The sequence below is a fragment of the Sceloporus occidentalis genome, unplaced genomic scaffold (genome assembly GCF_023333645.1).
Source record: "Sceloporus occidentalis isolate IW3139 unplaced genomic scaffold, rSceOcc1.0.p SCAF_1, whole genome shotgun sequence".
Taxonomy (NCBI): domain Eukaryota; kingdom Metazoa; phylum Chordata; class Lepidosauria; order Squamata; family Phrynosomatidae; genus Sceloporus; species Sceloporus occidentalis.
Genome location: NW_028316981.1, coordinates 278,975,880 through 278,993,465, shown reverse-complemented (window position 1 = coordinate 278,993,465; position 17,586 = coordinate 278,975,880). Strand labels below are relative to the sequence as shown.

Below are 17,586 nucleotides of genomic sequence, written 5' to 3'. Positions count from 1 at the left end.
GTTGTCATATACTAAATCAGACCATCTTTCCTTAATGCTTTGCCATTTTTGGTTTGAATATTTTTATGTGATTGCCTTCGAATGGATTGATTTGCTTGACTTGAACAGTTATATGATGATTAAATTACAGCACCATAGGATGTCTGTGTGGTAGTAGGATACCATTAACATTCATTATGACAGTAATCAAGCAGTGGTTGTTTTCTAGAGTAAGGAAACCTCAACTTTGGTGAAGCTTTGGGAAAATTATGAAATATTTAGATCTGAATTCTTCAGTGAAACAGAAGAAATAGATAGAAAGATAAATAGATAGATACTCCATATTCTCTGGCTTTGCCTGTGATTGACAAAGTCTAAATGTGTGTTCTATGCCTGGTGCATCATAGAGATTAAGAATCTGCTACAAGTACCTATTTGTTTCCTTTTAAGACAGGAGTTTGAATCCTATAGGTGCACAGTACATGGAACAATCTACAGTCGTCCCTTGATGTTTGCGGCTTTGACTATTCGATTATTCACGAGGTCAAGGCTGCTGTTTGTGCACTCCTCCTCCTCATCTCTCCCAGGCTTTTTCCCTGGGAAGGGAAAAAGCCCAGGAGTGAGAAGCAAGCAAGGGTTCGCGTGCCAATCCTGCCCCTTTCCAGGACTGAGAGCTGTCTCTTTCCCCAAGCAGCTCTCTGCCTTGGGAAGGGGTTTGGGGAAAATAATCCTCCACACTTTTCAGGACAGAGAGCTGTCTGGGGAAGGACAACTCTCTTGCCATAGGAAGGGGTTTGGGGAAAGTGAACGTGCCCTCCTTCCTGCCATTCTAAGGCGTGAGAGACCTCCCTGGAGCTCCCTGAAGCCTTAGAAGGGTAAGATAGAGCCATGAATATTCACTCCCCTGCCCTTCCAGTGCCTCAGAGAGCTTGCTAGGGCTGTTTCAGACTTCCAGCTCTATGATTCTGTTATTCAGAAGGGAGAAGGGGGCATGCACGCACTGCTCTTGCCCCCTGCTTTATTTGCAAATTTTGACTTTCATGGGGGTCTTGTGTCCCTAACCCCTGTGAATGTCAAGGGTTGACTATACAGTACGCCCTTCCTTTACGTGGGGGATCCTCCCCCCCTTCCGTGTAAAGGGAATTCTGCATATGCTCAAGTCTCATGGGGCACGCTGCCCCTTTTTCCAGCGTGGCTTCTAGCATATGCTGAAAGTTGTGTAAGGCGCGCCCACGTATGATGCGGGTGCACTGTATTTATAAAAATGGTTGTGCTTTCTATGGGCTTTCTAGTTTCTCTAGAATATGGTGGCGGTGGTAGGAAATGGCTACTGGAATGATGATTCCTTGGAACCAAGGTATTCTGGAACAGGGATGGGCTTTGACAATTGTCTGTGTCAAGAAGCAGATAGTGTCCACCTTCCCCACCATCACCATCCCCTTGTTTCCTATGGATATCCCTATCCCCTCTGGAAGACATGACATGGAGAAGTAATTGTCTCAAGAATGGTCCTTCCACTGACATTTCACTCTCTCTCTTACTGCCACTGCACCAGCAACCATCACAACTGTTTTTGTTTCAGCCACTGCCAGAGGCCTAGTTTTGACAGTGCAACCAGTAGGAATTTTGCCAAGAGGTAAACTTAATTAAACACTGGCTTGAGATTAATATTTTCTGTATACAGGGCCCTATGAAGCACCCATAAGTGGGGGAGGGAGTTAACTCTGGAATTTTCATGCAAAACCACCATTTAAAAATAGCTAATTCAATATGGATAAGTATAATAATACATGAAAATGGAATAGCTTTCTTTCTAAAGTTTGGTTCACTTTAACCAAGTGAGCAGTCTCACTTGCTTCTGCTGATTCTCATTCAAAATACTGACAATTAAAAACGGATACGAAGAATCTAGAGTGTGTCCAAAGGAGGACGACTAAAATGGTGAAGGGTCTGGAAACCATGCCCTATAAGGAACGACTGAGGGAGCTGGGTATGTTTAGCCTGGAGAAGATAAGGTTAAGAGGTGATATGATAGCCCTGTTTAAATATTTGAAGGGATGTCATATTGAGGAGGGAACAAGTGTGTTTTCTGCTGTTCCAGAGAACAGGACCCGGAACAATGGATGCAAGCTCCAGGAAAAGAGATTCCACCTAAACATTAGGAGGAACTTCCTGACAGAAAGTGCTGTTCGACAGTGGAACACACTCCCTCGGAGTGTAGTGCAGTCTCCTTCTCTGGAAGTCTTTAAGCAGAGGCTGGATGGCCATCTGTTGGGTATGCTTTGATTGAGAGTTCCTGCATGGCAGAATGGGGTTGGACTGGATGGCCCTTGTGGTCTCTTCCAACTCTGTGATTCTATGATTCATCAACTGACTCTTATCCAAGGATTTTGTAAAAATAAAAATTTGCTTCTTGGACAGTGTCTTAGTGGAAATCACCACTAAATGTCTAGGGCACTGGTTTTCTATCTTTTGTCCTCCAGATGGTTTGCACTTGAACTACTAGAATTCCTATTTAATCTTTTTTGAAACAGGGGATTTCTTCAAACTGAATGTTTAAATGTTAAGTCTTGTGCCACTGTATTATTCAGTATTGTGCTTCTGTGTGTGTTTGGTAAGTACTAACTGGTTTCAGTGCCTCAGATTTTGCTGATGTGCATACCCTTAGAAAGTAAGCAAAATTGCAGAATTTCATTTCACATGTGCATTAACTGCTTTTAATTCATTTGTTGCTTAAGGTTCCTGTGGCAAGGGCTAGCATCCTTTGGCTTACTGGAGAATACTGTGAACGAGTTTCAAAAATAGCACCCGATGTTCTAAGAAAAATGGCCAAAAGCTTCACTGCTGAAGATGACCTTGTAAAGTTACAAATTTTGAATCTTGCAGCAAAACTATATTTAACCAACTCAAGACAGGTAAGGTTGAACAAAACTAAATCATTGATTTGTTTAAGCATGTTGACTGATAAAGTGAAGAGGCATTGTGCTTTGAAGTTAACCATGCCTCTTTTACAACCTTCATTTCTCTCACCTCTTCCTGTTTCTTGGCTCAGAAGTTCATCAAGAATACCCAAGGTTGGTCATATAAAGTTTCAATGATATAAAGGTGAATGCTATTAGGAAAGTACAGGTGTAGGTATGTATTGTGAATACAGTCACAAGCAAGGTTGGTAGTTCAGTGGGTTGATATTTCCTTATTGTTTATTTCAGATATTTTTGTATATTGCCTTTCTGAAACTCTCCAGGCAGTGTGCAAATTACAGGTGTGTATTGATAATGTTACTGTGAAAGCATACTTTCCAACTAAGGAAGAACTCAATTACAGCAACTATTAAAAGAGTCAACCAGAATATTGGCTTGACTTTAAGTAGTTTTAATTGCCCCTCACTGGCCACACAGCGCATGGCACCCTCTGTTAATAAATGTGTCAGTAGAAAATCTATATTGAATGCCACAGATACCAGGTCTGATAACTCAGGATCTAGTTTATCATCCCAATCCACAAAGCAACCTAAATGTTTACTAGTTGATTGAAAGATTGCATTTACTTGTGCTTCATTAACTCACACACTCCAAGACCACAATAGATGTGGGCTCATCTGACAAGCTCTATGGCATGTACAACAGCAGAGTATCATCCTCATTGGAGGAAATTTGTAAGGCCTTGATATGTATTTTTAATAATATTTACAAATGCACTTCCAGAACCAGCTCTCTCTAATATATTAAATAAATAAATAAAACCATTCTACCTGGTCGAACACTTTTAGAACACCGAGGGAGAGAATTGTGGCTCTTTTATTAACTTTTTGTTATTCTTATTTATAAAGTTCATCGTAAAACTCTTTAAATTTCTTATATATTTCATCTTAGGAATTTAAGAGTTTTCCATTCTTAGTTTTCATTGGGAGGATAATTTTATATGTATTATGCCCCCTTTTTGGATCTTAAGTACATGAGTGTTAGGGGCATTCTCTGATCATATGGGTACTATGCATGGTCACTGAGATCACTTTTGTCCAGATCCTATTCTCATTCGCAAAGTCCACTGAAGGGAATCAATGTGGCATTTACCTAGAATGTCATCCATGTACTTTGTACTGATGTCTCACATGGATAACACCAGTGGCTACAGTTTCTTCTGCAGCTCCTGCTTCAGTTGATACCGGTCCTTTCTGTGTTGGTACCAACCACCATAGTTTCAACTCTGACAATTGTTCTTCTTCATGGTCTCTGTGACCTACATAATTCTTTTGTCTTGCACCTGTGCAGCGCCTCATTTGGAGTGTTCCAAAGTGCTCAAAAGAGTTTTGGCGGTAGCCCTGCCCACCTCTTCCGGACTTATATAATGAGCTGCTGCCATAGCCCACCAGTTCCTTTTTGTCCAGTGCTGCAGCTGCTTCATGAGAAGCAGTGTTCGTGTGCTCAGGTTGGATAAAGTCTTCTGAAGATCGATCAGTGGTGTGGGCTTTGAGCTGTGTTAGCCCTCAGGGCTTTCTCGGTACAGTTGGCTTCTTTCAAGAAGTGTGTTGAATGAGATGCTAATATTCCGTAATGAGATGAGTATTTGAGATGTCTTCAGTGTTTGGGCGAAGCTCATATCATTGCCTCATGTACACACTGTGCCGCATTTATACTGCAGGCCAGACGCAACAGGGAGCTCCACCTGAAAGATCTCCTTTACAAACAGACCTTAAAACCATAAGAGTCTGTGCATTGTATTTCAATGTCAACAGTCGGGCCAAATATTAATAATAATAATAATAATAATTTGTTTTATTTATATACCGCTATTCCAAAGATCATAGCGGTGAACAGCAAGTAAGCTAATTAGCAAGTAAGCTAATTTGCCACCAACAGTCTGGGTACTCATTTTAGCGACCTCGGAAGGATGCAAGCCTGAGTCGAGCTTGGGCCCTTTTGCTGGTCTTGAACTCGCAACCTTGTGGTTTTGAGTGAATGGATGCAGTGCAGGCATTTAACCACTGCGCCAACATCTTTCCCCAGCTTTGAAGAGATTTGCATCCAGTATGGAAAAGACAGCTTTTTTTCTGACACCATTGGTCCCTCTAAAACGTAAGACCTCAAGTACTCTGGTTGAAACCTTATGTACTCCAGCTAAGAAAGCCAGAGACGGTACCAGGGGCAAGTCTTTGCATCGTTCCTTGACCCCAGGAAAGTCAAATTGACATGAAACATAAATGCAAGAAAAAGAAGAGATGTTGGGAGCATTCCTCACCCCCGACCATCTTCTTTACATTTGACTGTTGAATCTATGGCTGTAGCTGAGCTATATAGAGTGCGCCCTTTTTTTACGCAGGGGATCCGTTCCGGACTCTCCCATGTAAAGTGAATTCCACCTATGCTCGAGCCCCATTTAAATGAATGGGGCTTGTGCATGCGGCGTCGTGCACGCACCCCATTGTTCCCTATGGAACGCGCCGCCTCTTCTCCCCGTGTGGCTTTCAGCGTATGCTGAAAGCCACGTAAAGCACGCCCACATATGACGCGGGCGCACTGTACTCCGATCCGCGAAGTTGCCTCAGAGGTAGGTTTTCATGAGAACTTGGTGTCCCCCTTGCTGGATTCTGCTAAGTGGTGCACTTTCATGATTGAGATTATTTCTATTCAGTACAGTAGGTTGGACGACCATGTTTCAAAGGAAGAAATTCAGGATTCTTCAGTTGTCAGAGTCACAGCTTCTCCTTCTCCAGTTCCTGTCCCAGTTCAAGATAAACCTCTCCCAGCAATCCTGTCTCCTCATTGACCTCAATAACATTCCAAGCCCAGTCCTTGTCTTGTTTGGATACCAGTTCAGATCCTTCATATCGGTACTACAGGCTTAGGCAGTGCCAACGATCCCATCCTTGATATGTCCATCGCTATCAGTATCACGGTTACTATCAGTATAGATCTCCTTCTTGGGAGTCCTATTATTTTGATGCCAGCTCTTCCACCGTTGGCAGCCATTCCAGGTGCTGTACTTACTACTGAGGAATGAAGCTTGCTCAATGCATCTTTTGAGATGGGAAAAGCACCGTTCAGACTATACGTATTCAAGCTGTCCTTTCCTACATTCATCAAGGTTACACATCGGCTGACCGAATATCTCTTAAACGAGATTCATCCTGAGACTAGGGTGTATCTCAGCCTGCTCAAACCCATGATACCTCTTCTGCTCCATTCCTTCTGCTACAGAATTTCATTTTCTCAGTATTTAATTGTCCAGTATTTTCCCAGTATTTCTGTCATGGGTCAAGAACTGCAGGACCTGGACTTAGAGGAAGAGTCAGATGAGGAGGCTGAGGAAAGGACCCAGGCAAGTCTTCCAGACAGGTAACAGCCTGAAGCTCTCGCTGTTGCAGAGCAGCCAGCCCTTCCTGCTGGAGAGCTTCAGCCAGCTCATCCTGTGGAAATGCAGGACAAGGGCATGACTCACCTGCTGATGAGACAGAGGACACATCTGGGGTCTTAAGTCCTCAATGAAGGAGGAGGAACAAAAGGATCCAACAAAAGATAGAGCTAAGATGCTTGGCCAGGCTGTGGGCTAAGCAGCAAGCAATCTCTGATTAGAACCAGCTGGTGTCAGGCTATTTAAGAGATGAGTTTGCTTAAGGAGTTGTGGGAAGCAACTTGTCTATTTCCTGGCCAGCATTTTTGTTACCTGTTTTCTGACTCCTGCATTTCCGGTTTTGGACTTCCAGGCTTCCTTGACCCTTGGACCATTGATCTTCATTATTGTTGCCTCCCTTGACTCAGACTGCTTGACCAACGCCTTTCTCTTAATGGACTCTCACAGGCAAGGATGCTTTCTATCTGCTTGTGATTAGCTGCCTCTGCCCATTATCAGTCAGAGCTTCCCTCCCAGCCAGCCTGTGTGGGTATTTCGTAAACCAGGACAATTTCATTGTTACCAAGAAAGACAGTGGTCTGAAGTAAATTTTAGACTTGAGAGGAGTGAATTCCCGTTTTTGTCTCCAATGCCTCAGGATGGTGACTATTCTCTATTCTTCAAGAGGGCAATTGGTTCGTCATTCTGGACCTAAAAGATATCTACTTCCATGTTGCAATTTAGCCTTGTCACAGATGTTTCCTTTGTTTTGGTGTTGGCCAAGAGGACTACAGGTTTCGAGTCCAATTGTTCAGTCTAACCATAGCTCTTCGAGTCTTTACAAAGGTGATGGCTATTGGGTGGTTTTTCTTCGGCAGTAAGATGTCGTCCTCTACATTTATATAGACAACTAGCTAGTTGTCCCTCCCTCCAAAAATCGCTTGCTACAGGATGTACAAGGTGGTATTGACTCTCTTAGACAGATTAGGACTATGCTTGAACAAGGAGAAGTCCAACTTTCAACTGACGTGTTGGATTCAATTCATCAGGGTGATCCTAGACTCCAAAACACAAGCTACTCTCCTCCCTCCTGTCCACTTTCTCAATCTGTAAGTCGGTGCAGAGTCGTCTTCAGTACCCATGTCTCAGGGCTCAACAGATTAAAGTCACTTAGCTACTCAGCATCAACAACATTGGTAATCTTGAACACTTACCTCCAGATGCTGCTATAGTTCACTAGTTCTGTAGGATGCCGATGCAGTCATCCATGTGAAACAGCAGATGAGAGAAGGAGAGGATGGGCAGGGTTGTGTGAGTTCATAGATGATCACTGGAAGAACCAAAATATGCAACCTGTCCACCTCCTTTGTGGTCTCTGTGACTTATACAACTGGGAGACTAGCAAGCTACAAGAAGCTTTATACTTTATGATAATAATAATAATAATAATAATAATAGTAAAAAATTTATTTATATACCGCCCTTCTACAAAATCAGGGCGGTGCAGAACATTCCACAAATTATAATAATACATATAAACAAATTATGCATTCAGCTAAAATCCAATAAAATAATAAAACACTCCAGCCAGCTTGTCGTTGCTGACGAAGAGAAGAGGGTAGGGTTATTCGGGGCTCATATCAGGGTATGCCTGTGTGAATAGAAAAGTCTTCAGCCCTTTTTAAACTGGGCCAGGGAGGTGGCCGAGCGGAGCTCAATGGGCAGAGAGTTCCAGAGGTTGGGGGCCGAGATGGTGAAGGCCCTCCTAGAAGTGGAAGCTAATCTAGCCCCTGGAACCCTTAGCAACTGCTGCCCAGTTGTTCTGAGTGTGTGAGGCGGATTGTATGGAGAGAGGCGGTCCTCAAGGTACCCTGGGCCCAAGCCATTTAGGGCTTTATAGGTAATAACCAACACCTTGTATTGCGCCCGGAAGCGAATAGGCAGCCAGTGCAAGTCCTTAAGCACTGGTGTTATATGACTGGCCCTGGATATGCCAGTGACCACTCGGGCTGCCATATTCTGCACTAGTTGTAGTTTCCGGGTATGGTACAAGGGTTGCCCCATGTAGAATGCATTGCAGAAGTCCAAGCGAGAGGTTACCAGAGCATGTACTACAGTTTCAAGGTCCCTCTGGCCCAGGTAGGGACGCAGCTGGCGTATCAGCCGAAGCTGATAACAGGTGCTCCTGACCGTCGCATCCACCTGAGATGTAAGGTGGAGCGACGAGTCAAGGAGCACCCCCAGACTGCGTACTGAGTCCTTCACAGGAAGCATGATCCCGTTCAGGACAGGTGGAACCACCACCTTCCCCGGGCCAGGAGAACCTATCACGGGCACCTCCGTTTTCTCTGGATTCAGGCTGAGTCTGTTTTCCCTCATCCAGCCCATTACCGACTCCAGACAGGCCACGAGAGGAGAGATGCCATCCCCGGTCACTGCATCAGTCGGAGACATAGAGAAGACTATTTGGGTGTCATCGGCGTACTGATAACCCCGCGCCCCATGTCTCCGGATGATCTCTCCCAGCGGTTTCATGTAAATGTTAAAAAGCATGGGAGACAGAATGGCTCCTTGAGGGACCCCAGATGTAAGGGCCCTCTTATCGGAGCACACGTCTCCCAGCTGCACCATCTGGAACCTCCCAGAAAGGTAGGACCGGAACCACTGGAGCGCAGTGCCCCCGATTCCCACCCCTGCCAGGCGTCCCAGAAGGATACCATGGTCTATGGTATCGAAAGCCGCTGAGATGTCCAAGAGCACTAACAGGGACACGCTACCCCTGTCAATGCCCAGACGGAGGTCATCGACCAAGGCGACCATGGCAGTCTCAACCCCGTAACCTGCCCGGAAGCCAGTTTGAAATGGGTCTAGATAATCCGTTTCATCCAAGATCGATTGAAGCTGGATTGCAACCGCCCTCTCAATCACCTTCCCCAAAAATGGCAATAGCGAAACTGGCCGATAATTATTATGCATCAGGGGGTCGAGGGAGGGCTTTTTAAGCAAAGGTTTTACTATGGCCAATTTTAAGCTTGATGGAAATTGCCCGTCCCTCAAAGATGTATTTATGATCCGGTGCAACAGTGAAGTTACCACCGGTCCCCCCTGAGCCGCTAGCCATGAGGGACAGGGATCGAGAGAGCAGGTTGTCTTCCGAACACTTCTAAGGATCTTGTCCCCATCATCGGTACTAACAGACTCAAACTGATCCAGTTTAATAGAGTCCACAGAGGCTCTGGATACCTCTTCTCTAGGTTCTGCTCTAATACTGGCATTAAGACCTTCGCTTATCCGAGAGGTTTTATCCGTGCAGAAGTTGTTAAATTGGTCACAGCAGGCCTTAGAAGGTTCAAGGATCTGGTTCAGGGCAGGAGGAAGCTGAGTTAGCTCCCTGACCACCCTGAACAACTCTGCTGGACGCGACTCCACGGACGCAACACGAGCACCATAGAACGAATTCTTAGCTGCTCGTATCGCCTCTCCGTAGTCCTCCAAAAGGCGGTCTAGGAGAGCCTTGTCGGCTAAGCGTAGGTGTTTCCGCCAGCGGTGCTCTAGCCGTCGCAGCACCCGCTTCCTTGCCCGGAGGTCTTCCGTATACCAGGGCTTCCTTTTGGAAGCAGGCCTGAGAGGGCGCTTGGGAGCGATACTGTGTATAGCCCTGGAGAGATCTGTGTCCCAGATACCAGTCAAGGCATCAACAGAATCGCCGTCATTTCCAACCATGTACCCCTCTAGGGCTTCCTGGAACCTTTCGGGTTCCATCAGCCTTCGAGGGTGGACCATTCTAATAGGTCCGCCACCCCCGGGGGGGATCTGGGTAGAAGCCTTGATTTTCACCTCCACCAGGAAATGATCCGTCCATGACAGGGCAGAAATGTTAGTTATTTCCGCCCACGGATTTTCCATATCCGTACAAAAGACCAGATCGAGTGTATTACCTGCAAAATGCGTCGGACCCGAAACCAGTTGGGACAGGCCCATGGCCGCCATTGTATCCATGAATTCCCGAGCCGCACCGGATGGAACATAGTTGGCCGCGAAGGGGATGTTGAAATCACCCAGGACAAGTAGGCTGGATGTTTCCAGCATCACCTCCGAGACCAGCTGTGTCAGCTCGTTAAGGGAGTCTGTTAGCGCACGGGGTGGCCGATACACCAACAAAATCTCTAGACTGTCTCTGGCTTTCAGGGTCAAGTAAATACACTCAATAAAGGAAGTTTGACGGACGTGGTTCCTGATAAGAGATAAGGTGTTCTTATGTACCAAGGCAACAACCCCCCCCCTCCCCGCCCACTGAAAACCCGGCCGGGAGAGCCTGTGCCCACACAGCTTCCCCTTCAGGCCCAAGCCAGGTTTCAGTAATGCAAGCCAGGTCACAGTTATTATCTGCAATCAAGTCATGGACGATGTGGGTCTTGTTGTTGATGGACCTGGCATTGCACAGGAGCAGAGACAGGGTTTGTGCCACGGTTGGAATGACCCTCAGGTCCTTTTGGTTAGGAGGAGGACAGGAAGGAGGGATAGATATTAAGCATCGATCTCGCCTTCGTCTGTAACGCAAGTCTACCCTCCTACCGCCATACCTCCCCTTGCCCCATACTACCTCAATAGGAGCTCCGCTCATGCAAGAATTACCCTCTGCCTCCCCAGCCGAAGCATTCCCCGCATCCATATCCTCCCCCCCCCCCCCCGCCGAACAGCAATAAGGACAGAGATATGACACTGCAGTCATTCTCTGTCTGAGTGCTGGCACGGAAACGATCCTCTTGCCCTTGCGCTGCTGCAAAGGAGCACAGCTGCGCTGCTGCGGAGCTGTGAAAGTCCGGTGTTCAGTCCGTGGGCGGCCCCCCTGGGCCGGTGCGCAAATGCGCACCTCTGACAACCCGGGGAAAAGCCTCCTGGCAGCAACACAGTTCTCAGCAGGAGTCTGGTGGCAAGGGGAGGCGTGACGGAGGAGGGGACCAGGCAGCCCGGCTTTGTACGTGCCGCTGCCCCGACATGCCCCTCTCTCCGCCTTCCCCCCAGGTGTCCTGAATTCAGCTCACCAAGGCCGCCGTCGAGACGCTGAGGAGATGGAAAGTCCGGTGTTCAGTCCGTAGGCGGCCCCCCCGGGCCGGTGCGCAGATGCGCACCTCCGACAACCCGAGGAAAAGCCACCCGGCAGCAACACAGTTCTCAGCAGGAGTCCGGTGGCAAGGGGAGGCGTGACGGAGGAGGGGACCAGGCAGCCCGGCTTTGTACGTGCCGCTGCCCCGACACGCCCCTCTCTCCGCCTTCCCCCCAGGTGTCCCGAATTCAGTTCACTAAGGCCGCCGTCGAGACGCTGAGGAGCTGGAAAGTCCAGTGTTCAGTCCGTGGGCGGCCCCCCCGGGCCGGTGCGCAGATGCGCACCTCCGACAACCCGGGGAAAAGCTGCCCGGCAGCAACACAGTTCTCAGCAGGAGTCCGGTGGCAAGGGGAGGCGTGACCATTTCTTTATTATGAAAGTTATGAAAGGATCCTGTCCATTTCTTTCATAACTGCTTTCCCCTGTCCTAGATTTCATCTGAATTTTTTTACTTCAGTCTCCGTTCTGATGAATATTTGAACAAATATATGGGAACTCTCTAACCTTTCAATTTTCTCATTGTTTAGGATGAATTCTTGTAGACATTCTTTGGTAATTGTTGTCGTTTTTATTATTCAGCATTAATCCAATCTTGGTGCTTTCCTCCTTGATTTTCTTCAGTAAATCAGGTCTTTGTTTCTGCTAGTAGTATTGTGTCATCTGTATATTTTAGGTTGTTAATGTTCCTTCCTCTTTTCTTCCCTCCATGAACATAACTGCTTGCATGGGAAATTAGTGTGATGATTCTATAATTACTGAAGTCTTTTGTGTCTCCTTTTTTATGGATGGGAATACATATTAATGGCTTCCATGCGTTGGGATACTGCTTTGTCTTCCATTTTTGGCTGATTCTGTCTCTGTGGAATGTCATCCATTCCTGGCAATTTGTTCTTTCCTGTTGCTTTGAATGTCACTTTCACTTAGCTGTCCAAAATTTCAGGTTCATCTTTGTAAGTTTCTTCTTCCCATGTGTTTTTCAACCTTTCAAATTTTTATATAGCTATTCTCTGTGTTCTTTTCATCTTTTCATTATTCCATTATGGTCGTTATAAGGGTCTTCTGCTGATCATAGTGCATCTCACCCTCTACTGGTTTGAATTTCTTGAATTCTTGTATCTTCTGGAAGCTGTCTTTTGTTCTTCCTTTTTTGTTATTGGTTTCTATTTCTCTGTATTGATTGTTGTAATAATTTTCTTTCTACTTATACACTAATCATTGGACAGTAGCATCAGGTTCTGATTGTGTTTCTTTCTCCCTTTCCTTTTGCATCTCATCTTTCTTTAATTGCTTGTAGCATTTTGTCTGTCATCTGTTGTTTCTTTTCCTTTTCGGCCACTGATAATATGTTTTTGCATTCCTTTTTTTACTATGTCCATAGAACTCTCCATAGAACTTCTGGCTTCCGGTCAGCTAGGCTTAATAATGTGAATCTGTTTTTCACACTATCTTTGAATTCTATTGGGATATTTTTTAGATCATATTTTTGGCATAGTGATTGTTTTGGTGTTCTTCAGCTTTATTCTAATTCTGGAAATTAGTAGTTCATGATCTGTGCCACAGTCTGTGCCTGGTCTCATTTTTGCTGCAAGAATGAACCTTCTCCATCTTCGGTTACCTATTATGTAGTTTATTTGGTTTTTGTGTTGACCATCCAGTGATGCCTATGTGTAGAAGTTCCTCTCTAGTTATATGAAGAAGGTGTTTGCAATGAATAAATTATTGACATTGCAAAACCCTATCAGCCTCTCCTGCTTTATTACTTCAATCAAGCTGAATACTCCCTGCTTTCTTTGATTCTGCTCTGTTTCCTACTTCGACATTCCAATAGCCTATGATTGCAAAATAGTCCTGTTTGGGTGTGCTGTCATTTTCTTTTGGGACTCCGTCATAGAAGTCCTCAATTTCTTCTTCCTCTGCCTCTGTGGTTGGCATGTATACTTGTATTATGGTGATGTGTATTGACTTTCCCTGAAACGTTATTCACATGATTTGATCTTACTTTATGTTATCTCCTTTGACTGATTTTGCTATGTCCTTTCTCAATATTATTGCTACTCTATTTTTTCCCCTTTTTCATTTCCTGAGAAGAACACAATGTATTTATCTGACTCAAAATGTCCCATTCCTGTCCATTTTAGCTTGTAGTATTGCTATGTTTATTAATTCCATTTTTTTTCTTACTATTTCAAGTTTCCCTTGCCTAATGCTTCTAACATATACGACACAGTTCCTGACCTTCTGTTTGTTCTTAAATGTGTGTCTTATGTGGCTTCCCATTTTGTTTGGTTCTGTTGTGCCCCTTTTATGTCTCCATTTGTACTTGTCTTCTGTTTTGCCCTTTTAGCTCTCTGTTTCTGTCCTTTTCCTGTCTCTTGTTCTGTCTCATTCTGGGTTTGGTTTTTTTTTTTTTTTTTTTTTGGTGAAAGGTTATTGCAAGGAGGTTCACCTTTGTCTCCTTCCATGCAGTTAGTCGTGGTGTCAGTATGTAGCCTCGAAAAGATCCTCCAACAGTGTCACCCACCATAATTGCTCCTGCTCAGTAGCACCTACTTCCTTGTTAAAATGACTGGAGTGCATTTATTTTGCTTAGATGTTTGACATTCTCTCTTTCTCTCTCTTCCTGAATCCAAAGATGTAGCCATGTTAGTCTGTAGAATCAATATGTTGAGAGGCCTTGTAGCACTTCTGAGACTAGCTGAAATAAATAAGTTGGCAGCATGAGTTTTTGTAGACTTAAGTCTACTTCCTCAGCTGTATCTAAGGAAGTAGACTTAAATCTACAAAAATTCATGCTGCCAACTTATTTCTTTCAGTTAGTCTCAAAGGCGTTACAAGATCTCTCTACATATCCTCTTCCTGTATTTTTGCTTACTGTGTGAGAGAAGTTACTGTCTTCCTACTTTTCTAGGGTAGAATTTCATATGAGCGAAACTAATAAAATTGTTTAAAAATTGTTATCCCCGTGTAGTAAAATACAAACGTTTAAAATAATTTATAGTTAATTGGTGTCTTCAGAAAATTCTGAATCATAATTTTATGATAGGATAATCAGTGTGGTATGGCGGAAATGTTGTACTGGGAAAACCTTAGTCGACTTAATGCTAAGAAATGGAGTTCACAGGGTGACCTTGGGCCAGTCACAAGATCTAATCCAGCTTTGTAAGACTGTATTCAGAATATAGTATGGAGAGGAGAAAATAATTTTGCCAGTGGGACGGGGTGGTGGTGCTCCCAATAGTAGCCCATTGGTAATCAGACCCAAATTCAGAGGGCCATGAACTTCTAAAAGTGAGCAGTTCTTGTTTCGTTCAGGCTTGGAAATGTACCATTTTTTAAATAAAACTACAGAAGAAATTGTAATGACTTCCATGATGCTTAGTGAATGGTGATAGAAATGCTAAGTTTCTTAAGGTAAGCCACTTTTCACTAAGATAAAGAACTTAAATGACAGAAACTGAAGTATAGTACTTCTCAGTTGTGGAGGCAAACCTGATGGGAGAGCTTGCAAGCAGACTGAAACTATAAATCAACACTAGGTTTTATATAAATAATTTATTTGAAGTCAGCAGCTAGGTGTAGATCAGCTACATTTGGTTACTGGGAGTGGAAGAGGAGTAGTTCAGTAAAATGAGAATGCTTTTCAAATATTTGAGTATCTGCATTTTTGGCCAGATTCACCACCTCTCCATTGACTGAAATATTTAAGTGCCAGTCATTATAAGCCATGACCTAAATCCAGTTGTAATTCCTCAAAGCCTGAGCAACCACCTTGTGAAGGATAAGGTGTGCTGGGAGTTGCACTGCAACTACATCTGGAGGTCTGTTTGATTCCTGCCCCTGAACTAAATGTGTTTCCATGACAATCAGATAGCTTCAGAGACAGACTAATATCCACATTGGATAGTACTTCACATTTCTTTAGGGATAATTACAGAGTTACAGAAGGAATAGACTTATGTTTTATAGCAGAATTCATACAGATAGATTTAAGTAAAAATCATGTTAAGAAATATTATGCTTAATATTAGAGTTTAATTATGTGCCCTGAAAGGATGTGTCTTGGTATGGTTATTCAGCTCAGACTGCATTTAAAGTATTTTATGAAACATGTAATTGAGAAATACAATTATTTGAACATTGTTCTTTTAAATAATGCAGTGTTTTGACCTTTGTATTGGTTTCATTTTCTAGAGACACATTTTGAGCAGAGTGTAAGATGCATTCAGCAGACTATTTGTATATTTCCAATGTTTTCCTTTGCAAAAATTAAATGTAACATGCATTGAAGAATTTTAATAATTAATATTCCTACACATTAAATTAGAGATTGTAGTTATGCTTTAAAAAGTAGTGGTAATATAACTTGCTCTTACATATATAAATAAATGACCAATATTACCAGAAGCTTTAAGCTCTAAGGAGAAAAATGGAAGAAGTCTTTTATCCTGGTTTTTAGAGGGCATCAGCAGCTTGCTTTTATGAAAAAGTAACAGCTAAATGCACTGCAAATAATTTGCAGTAATCCAGTTCAGTGATTCATGTGTCTGCTTTAATGGGTCATAATTCAGAGTAAAGTAACTGAGTGCAGTCAGAGTGCAGACACTGCTTATGCCAGGGACAGTATCTCTTCATAAAACACACCTCAGCAGAAGCAGTTTGCCAGCCTCCTAATATCCTCTGATGTTTTGATGTCCTGCATATTTTTCCGATTAAGTTTTGAGTGCCATGTTTTTAGTTGTATTTCCACATTCATTATTCTCACGTAGGCCCTTCAGCGGGTTTGCCATATATGATTATTTTTTTAATGATGCCTTTCTTTCCACTTCAGCAGTTTAATAATCTAGCACATGGCTGCTTCTCAGTACTCAGCATTCACCTCCCCAGTATAGAAGAGGACATGTGCTTTGGCTTCAGTATCCATTTACAGCTTTAGAAATGCATATTCCCTATGGAACAACATTTGTTTGACATAACCATTCATTTTTATTACCTCTTTAAATATGTTTATCCAGAGTTATCAATAATCATAAATAACTTGTATTCTCCTCTTGTCTTTTTCACAGACAAAATTGCTTACCCAGTACATATTAAATCTCGGCAAGTATGATCAAAGCTACGACATCAGAGACCGTACAAGATTTATTAGGCAGCTCATTGTTCCAAACGAGAAAAGTGGAGCTTTAAGCAAGTATGCCAAAAAAATATTTCTGGCACAGAAGCCTGCCCCACTGCTTGAGTCTCCTTTTAAAGGTATGTCAGTTAATTTTTCTTCCTAGTCTTAACTGAGGATACACATATCTGTTATCTATATATTTATGTTACCAAAACTCGGGTTGCTAAATGGCCAGCTTAAAAGTACACATATGAGCAATATGGATTTAGATTTTAAGAAAAAGCTAGTAGTTTTTTTAAGAGGTAGTTGTCAGTATTGCACATTTCTTCCTAGACTTACCATTTAGTTACAAACCTGGTAAACCACAGTGATGTAAAAAGTTCACTTCGTATGTATACATTATAGTTTTATTTAATTAATGTAAATCCATAATCATTACTAAGCATAGTCTGTATAGAAGGATTTTGAACTAGTTATAAGACTTCCAAGAGTGACTTTTCATGATTTCATTATTAATGTGGAGGGGAAACATTAAAGGTCCCCTCCAGATTTAGTTTGTTTTGAGATACCGGAATGGTTATTATTTTCCTACTAATCAGTTTTAGATGAAAGGCAGCAGTATGTACACTATATCTGTTGGTGTCCACCTAGTTTTTAAAAAGTGCTGTAACCCTGATTTATGACTGTATTATATTAATTATAGCTTTCTGAATATTTTTCATACTTTGGTGTTTTAATCCTGCTTTAAACTCTGAAAGCATCCCTTCTTCTGAAGGAAAAACTATTAAAATTCTGGATGTGTTTGTTCCAAGACATGTATATGGATTATTTAACTCTGCTGTCATTCTTAATATTCACAGTAAAGTAATTTTTAGAGAAGCTACATTTCAGAGCAACACCTCTAAACACACTGACTGATTAGCTTTTTTATTGACCATTATGGGGAGATTATTGTAATCTATGGACTGGAATCAGTTTTTTGACCTATGAAGAATTTTCTAGTTTATGTTTATTCCATGGCATTTCAGGTAATGTAATGCCAATTACCTTTAGTCCT

General features: G+C 43.1%; 1 protein-coding gene across 5 annotated transcripts in view; it reads left to right on the top strand.

The window, feature by feature from the left end:
• Window positions 1–17,586, top strand: part of AP3B1 (adaptor related protein complex 3 subunit beta 1) — a 207,715-nt gene that overhangs the window by 93,237 nt on the left and 96,892 nt on the right. For all 5 annotated transcript variants that reach the window (XM_089494600.1, XM_089494591.1, XM_089494621.1 and 2 more), the window contains exons 15-16: window positions 2,718–2,894; window positions 16,480–16,666. In XM_089494600.1, the coding sequence (XP_089350726.1) occupies window positions 2,718–2,894; window positions 16,480–16,666 (364 nt within the window). The remainder of the gene's footprint in view (window positions 1–2,717; window positions 2,895–16,479; window positions 16,667–17,586) is intronic.